The 7500-nt window shown below is 36.7% G+C and overlaps 1 protein-coding gene across 1 annotated transcript in view; it reads right to left on the reverse strand.

The window, feature by feature from the left end:
- Positions 1-1363: 1363 nt before the first annotated feature.
- Positions 1364-7500, reverse strand: part of LOC138043744 (adipose-secreted signaling protein-like) — a 7025-nt gene continuing 888 nt past the window's right edge. Inside the window, exons 2-3 of the mRNA XM_068890159.1 lie at positions 4707-4919; positions 1364-2451 (exon numbers count right to left, since the gene is read on the reverse strand). Of these exons, the coding sequence (XP_068746260.1) occupies positions 2222-2451; positions 4707-4919 (443 nt within the window). The 3' untranslated portion in view covers positions 1364-2221. The remainder of the gene's footprint in view (positions 2452-4706; positions 4920-7500) is intronic.

Below are 7500 nucleotides of genomic sequence, written 5' to 3' on the forward strand. Positions count from 1 at the left end.
TGATCATTAAACAGAAAATGAAACATTCTCTTTAGAAGGATTTCAAATAGGAATCTGTTTATTATATAAAAAAATAGGACAATTAGACAGCTATTCTCAAACAAGAAGGAAGGATTACGTTTTTGCAAATGTTGGCCATGTAGCACTTATATTTGAACCATGTAAGTGTTAGCCCTACTGATGGAAATGGCCCACACAAGGACAGAGAAAAACTCTGACTGGGGTGGGAACCCACGACCTTTGGGTTAGATCACCGCTGCTCTACCGAATGAGCTACAAGAGTTTTTCTCTGTCCTTGTGTGGGTCCATTTCCATCACTAGGGCTAATGCTCACATGGTTCATATGGGGTAGATACTTAGCTCAAACTAATCCTCACAATCACCAGGAGACAGATGTAACTCCATCGATTAGTGTCCAGCTCTTGAGCTTTTAAGCTCAAAAGCTGGACAGTAATCAATGGAGGTAGGTCCCTGAACCTTAAAAGGTTTAGAGACTTTAAGAGGTCCAGTTTTCTTTGATTCCTGTGTTGATTCCTTTGGCTTTACCTTTAAATAGAGAGGGGAAACAGGGAAGGCACACACACTTTTGACCTCCATTCATTAAAACCAGCTGTATATATAATTATATAGTTGATGGAAGTTACAGATACCCATGTTATTAATTAAAACAACTGGCTGAATAGTGAATAATTTTACAAGTGTGTTGATATAAGTTATGAAAACTTATCAATAATTTATGAGCCTAATAACCTATCAAAACTAATAATTTTAAAATGTCATGTGCACGAGCTTTAAACCCAATGAGGCCCAGCTGGTTTTTCTTCCTCCTGGATATCTTCCTCTGACATTTTGTACCATTAATTGCCTGGACTCCAGCTCAGGACAAGCATTCTGTGGAATGTTCTTGAAGCTGTTCAATAACAAAACTAACAGGTTGTGTTTTATTGGGTCTAAATCCACTTGGCTTCCCCTCGCGGTTTCAGACCTGACAAAACAATCCCACTCATTTTTAAAACAGTACATACTGGGTAATATCATCTGTTGTCAGTGAGTATAACTTGGTAAGCAAGTGTACAAAAATGACTATTGAAAGAAGACACCTCTGCCTTATAAGTGATATTAATAATCTGTCTTTGTTTCTTGACTTACTACCACTTAATTTCAAATATAAGCAATCAAATAAAAACTAATAATAATGAAAAAACTAACAATAATCCAGAGGAAAAGAGAAGTGGTTCTTTTAGTCAAGAAACATTTAGGCAAAGGAATTGACCCAGCCTGTGATAACTGTGTGTTGGGTCATAGTGAGAAGGATTTTCAACAACTCCTTAATAATTTATAATAAATTATACATGACATCAAATTCACAGTATCTACTGCACTTTAATAAGTCAAAGCACTCATTTAAATGTGTTTTAAAGATACATTGTACTCTTATTAGTAACTGAATCAATAAATAAGACAATTTTAGTTAACTGTTTCCCTTCAAATTGAAAAAAGTACAAACTCCAAAACTGACAGAAATGAACAATACTTTGCGGTAGGGTTATCAAAAGTAGTGGACTGTGGACAAAAATTGCCTGTAGACTATAATAATTGTACTGTACAGGAGTGAATTTTCCCCAGAAAGTGCTGCCTGGTTTTAAAATGCAGCCTTCTGGACATAAATAGATTATCTCATAGCTCTAGACACCCTTATTGTGTAAAGTGCAGGTAATAAAAATACAGTATGAAAAAAAGCAGTGTTCCATTCATGTTGTTACCATGTCAATGCCTACTACATGTAAGGGAATGCAGTGGTTTGAATGAGCACAGACAGCCAAAGAAAAGTATACATGTAAATCGGTAACTGCACTCAGATTTCAGCTACATGTACCTTTTTCCCTAAATAAAAGTAATTAAAGTGTCTATGAAGACAACTTTACTTAACTGTTTCCCTTCAAATGGAAAAAAAGCACAAACTCCAAAACTGACAGAAATGAACAAGACTTTGAGGTAGGGTTATCAAAAGTAATGGACTGCAGACAAAAATTGCCTACATGTACTATAGTACCGTACAGGAGTGAATATTCCCCAGAAAAATGCTGCCTGGTTTTAAAAATTTAATGCAGCCTTTGGGACATAAAAAGACATCTCATAGAGACAGTAAAGTGCCAGCCTGGTAATAAAAATACAGTATAAAAAAAAAGCAGTGTTCCATTTTGTGTTACTTTGTAACTCTTCACTCAAACCCTTGCCAATCACTATGGTCCTCTTCATCATCTTTCTCAAAATGAATACAGCGTATACCTTCCTTCAGCATTGGTGTTCCCTTGCGTAGCCCAAGAACACGAGCATGAAGCACTATAACAAATTCCTTGTCATCTTCATTTCTTAACAAAAATTTGTCCCTAAGCAATCCTTCTTTGTGTGCATCAAGTTCCAGAATGACTTCATGCCCTTTACCATCCTCTAAAAATTAAATAAACTTATGATTGAGCACTGCATTTTGCCACTCCTTATTAAACAGTCAGGTAGAGAGACAAAAACTGTCCTGTAGATATTGAGCCATATTATTCAGTATTCTTACTAGCATTAATTTGCAAAAAAATTTTGTTTTGCCAAATGTCTTTTTGCAATGCCCAAACAGGACACATTTCTTGACATAAAATTTTGTCACAAGTTTCTTATAAGCATGGAAATTGAAAACATTACAGGAACAAATTTTGCATCATAATGAAGTCATCTTCAGTCCTGCGACCAATGGTTAACCCGGTTATGGTAATGAATCAGTGATCCAACCAAAGTGTCCACCGACACATCGGTCGACACACAACTGACGTGGTCTGTTGATGCCTTGGTTGGATCTGATACGTTAATCAAGGGCACCCAACGAGCAAATTAAGCCAAAAGCCTTTGAGGATACGTGTTTAAAGACTGTCTATAGCTAAAGAGATGCTTTTATCACCTAGAAGAATTTGATCTGTTTGGACATCTTAGCTGAAAATTGAAGTGTCCACAAATTTTAGGGAATGATGATTTTCTTTATTTCAGAAATTGCTAGCTGGACGTTACCTTCTAAAAACTTCTCAGCGAACCATTTGCTCATCTGAAACTGCTAGCCGACCTTTTAAGTGCAAGAAATTTCAAAAAATTAAACTATCCTTTCCAAAAACGTAATGGACTACTTTAATCCCTTGTTGCAAATCTTTTAGGTGATGTTTTCGTAAAGAAATCTAATTTAGCTGTTTGGCAACGTAGATTCGAAATTCTTACACAACAGTTTGACTCTAGTCCCGAACACATATTTCACTGCCAAAGATTATCGTTGGGTGCCCCTAGTATAGTTAGTACCATTAATTATAATTATACTGGATAACTGAATGGTTTCCATACTGTAGTGTATCAGTCATTTTTGCCTAAAGACGCTTCTCATAATCTCAATTTTCCACATAGTAAAAATAGGATGGTGATGCAGGAACAAGGACTTAGGGAAGCAATGAGTGGAGGGTGTGGGGACATGGGCACTTAATTTGGGACACTGTTGCAAAATAATAGTATTCCCAGCAAAGGAGGAGATAATGGCAAGGAAGGGAAGCCACACAATTTCCAAGGATCAATAATTATTCTGAATTTTATACTTTAGTGAATCTGTCACCTTCAAATATTAGTGCTTAAAATGTACATTGTGTTTTTCCTTGTATGGTAATGTGCTGTGCATAATGAGTCGGTCTAGGTCCCATCTTTCCAAACCCCTTTCATCCTTAGACTTATCATTTTCATTGTCACTGGGCACAGCTGATAACAGGCAGGTTTAAAAGATGGATCAAGGATAGCATTCACTTAACAGCAAATACTCCAACTATGAACAGGAATGTCAAGTTGGCATACCAGCTAATATTGCCCTTTCTGGACCCAAGTGATCCAAACCCCTATAAACACAAGTGGATGGAGTGCCAATTGAAACAATAGGGACCTTAAGCAAGAACAACGACAATGGCTACGAGAATGTCACATAACAATAAACTTAATCAGCAAAAACAATTATAGCTCTGGATGCCCTGCACGTGCATTTTACATTTTGATACATTTCTTTGCCATTCTCATCTTGACAACTAAGGTGGTCATGAAATGATCAAATTTGAAGTCATGTGGAGGAGGAGAGCACCTGACAAATTATGAATTTTCAATTTTCTCTCTAAATATTAACACTATTCTCACCAATTTTATTGTTGGAATGTGTATGCACACTTTCCAAGCCAAGCGACTTGAAGTAATCATAGAATTATTATGTACAGTATTAAAAGGAAATAATATTTTTAGACAACGTTCTCATAGCCATTATTAAGTTGCTGTCGTCCTTGCTTTAAGGTTTCTAATGTAACAGTGTGCACATTGTTGTATGCATCTAAAATCTAACATGTCATAACATTTTATTGTGTCAGTTTCTCTATATAAGGTCATAATCAACACTCCATATATATGACATTCACTTAGTTGTCGGCTTTGACAAAAATGGTTGACAGTCATTAAAACTGTCAACGCTGAAAAATCTTTTTTGCATGGCTGTGCTTAACCCATTTGACTACCAAATGCACCCCCCCCCCCCTTCCCTCCCCTAATGACAATTATTAGTAAAATTGTCTGGCATCATACAGAATACAATCTATTGAAGTCTTACTCCCTGGGGTCAATGGGTTAATTTTTGTATCCAGCTGATTACTCACCTAGGCTTTTTACAGATCCTACAGCTATAAAAGGAGTGTTGATTACAGGAGTCAACGAGTTGGATGTTGGTGAGACTGGAAGCTTCAGTTGTACTTCATACTTGTGCTTGTGCTGTAGAAATCCTAAATGAGCATTCACTAGAGATGCTCCTTTCATTTGTAGCTGAATTTCCGTGTTTGCAGATATATCCTCAGGGAAATGTACATGATGTCCTGCCAATGAAAACAACAGGAATGGAAAGTAATAACTATTTTCAAGGGGAGCCACAACCCAAACTCATGTTCTTACCATATGAATGCTTACTACTTATTCTTAAGGGAATGCAGTGGTTTGAATAAGTACAGATAGCCAACAAAAAGCATCGGCTACTGCACTCAGAGAAGTCAGCCACTTTTTTCCCTAAATAAAAGTCATTAAAGTGCCCATCAAGTAAAAAATATCTTTTGCTTACTTTAAAGACCTTTTAGAATGATGAAGAATGGTGTTTTCTATTTTGGAATATCTTCTTTAATTTTGTTCCAGAGATATCCAAGTTTTTGTTCAAAAATTGATGACATTACAAACTGTACATAACTGCAATAAAGCACAAAATTGGGCATGAGTATATCTCCGAAAATATTGGATGAGTGTTGTTCAAACTTGGCAATGTTCAGCAATCTACATTAAGTAAGGAACAAAATGATACCCTCAATGCTGAAATCCCGAGCGGGCAAGATACATGTACATGTAGCTCCATCTTGCCCCCAATCACAGCAAAGGATTTGGCTCATCTTGCCCACTCATAGAGCTAGTCATATGATAAAGAGATGTACATTATGTATGAAAAAGAAAAGCATTATGGGCAGCACATTCATTTCAAGTCTGACCATCTGCCTGTACTTATCTGTTCAAAATCCAAGAAATTTGGTTCATTTCAGAGAGGGACTAGAAACGGGAGTGTTGCCACGGCAACATCTTAATGGGTGTCATTTTGTGTCTTACCTGATGTAAATAATTATTACTGGTGCCAAGTTTGAACAACACCCATCCAATACTTTTGGAGATATTCTCAAGTTTGGGATTTATTTGTACACCTGTACTAGTCATGAGTTTATACTACAGTCTTATGACGTCATCAATTTTTGAACAAAAACTTGAATATCTTGGAAACAAGAGAAGATGTTCCAAAGTAGAAAATGTTGAAAACTTAAAGTCATCTGAAAGTCATTATCAATGTTATTTTGCTTTTGACCTGCGGAGTTTAGTGGCCTTCTTTTAAAAATGGCATGCACAAACACTCCTAGTGAAATGGGCCATCAACACAGTCAACCAGTTACTTTTCTCAAACCAGCTGCCAGCTCCAAATTTAAAGTGGTATAACTATGACCAAAAAATCAAATATTTTTTCTTTTGGATTGACTGAACAATACACGTAAGTGACCCAAGTTTTAAGCCTTTATTTCACAAAAAAAACTTGTTTATTTTAACTGGAATTTTCCTATTTAATGGTCACCATTACCTACTTTAAAAATCTTGAAAGGGCTGGATTGAGGAGAATTAAGTGATGTCAAAGACTCACTTGTTTAAAAATACAATGCGTTTGTACATGACTGAATTAATATGCAGCACGGGAGTTTTGGGCTTTCAGGTTTTTAAACTCGTGTTTTGAATACATGATAAACGGCGTTTACACTGACACTGAAGTTTTAAACTATTGAGTGAATGACATCACTTTTCCCTGGATCCAACGCTCTGAGGTCCAGTCGGTCAGTTCTGAATGTGAGTAATGGTGGATGTCCAGTGAAATCAAAAAGTTACACAAAAGTAAACAGCCTTTGGATAAAAATCAAAGCTCAAAAACTTTGCCAGGCAGGTGTATGTTAATTAAGCAAACATACTTTCAAAATCTGAAGAAAAAAAAGGAAGTGATTTCTTATCACAGTACCACTTTAATAGAAACCCCTGGGAATGTATAATAATATTATAGCAAATTATAAAATAACTAATGGCTAACGTGACATTGGAAAGGTTTTAAGACAACATAGACATACCGGTAATATTATTGAACTAGGGTGAGGTCTGTATTGGGAAAATACTGGTTGAGGTCTTTGCTTTATTGCAAGTTTATGAACCGAGCCTGAAAGGCTGAGCCTTCATCATCGCATGGTCAGTATCACACTGTCAAGTGCCACAAGCTCAGTGTGAGGGAAAGCCATGGGAATCCCAATAAAAGACCTGAGAAGATAATTCTCCAAAAAAATTCTCATTAAAAAGACTAACCTTATTGCCATTGTGCCCTGTGCGGTTTTTTCCAGATTCAATGTAAATTGAGTCATTATCAGTTCCTTGGTCGTCTGCATGTACGGTTATAATGTAATACCAAGGCTGAACACTGAATTCTCAGGAGCCAACTAAATTGAGTCAAATATTCCTCAATAAAATCTTCCCACAGTTACCATTCCACCGTAGAATTCAAGGGTAAAGGTTTCCTTTCATTTCAATCCACTCCCTGTGTGCAATCAAAGCCCTGCCAACAATGTCACACGGCTGTTAGTGTCCCAAACGAAACAATAAAACGATGGAAAAAAAACCTTGTACACTTTGAACACCACACAGCGACTGTTGAGGATGAGTTCAGTTTGGTAACGAGTCTTTATTTGGGGCTTGGTAACATCCTCAGGGATGACAAACAAAGACGTACAAAGACTTGTTACAAACCAAACTCAACGGTCGCTACGTGATGTTCAAGGTGTACAAGGATCTTTTTCAATTCTATGATCGTTTTATGGTTTTGTTTGGGACACTAACAGCCAC

The sequence above is a fragment of the Montipora capricornis genome, chromosome 3 (assembly GCF_036669925.1).
Source record: "Montipora capricornis isolate CH-2021 chromosome 3, ASM3666992v2, whole genome shotgun sequence".
Lineage (NCBI taxonomy): Eukaryota > Metazoa > Cnidaria > Anthozoa > Scleractinia > Acroporidae > Montipora > Montipora capricornis.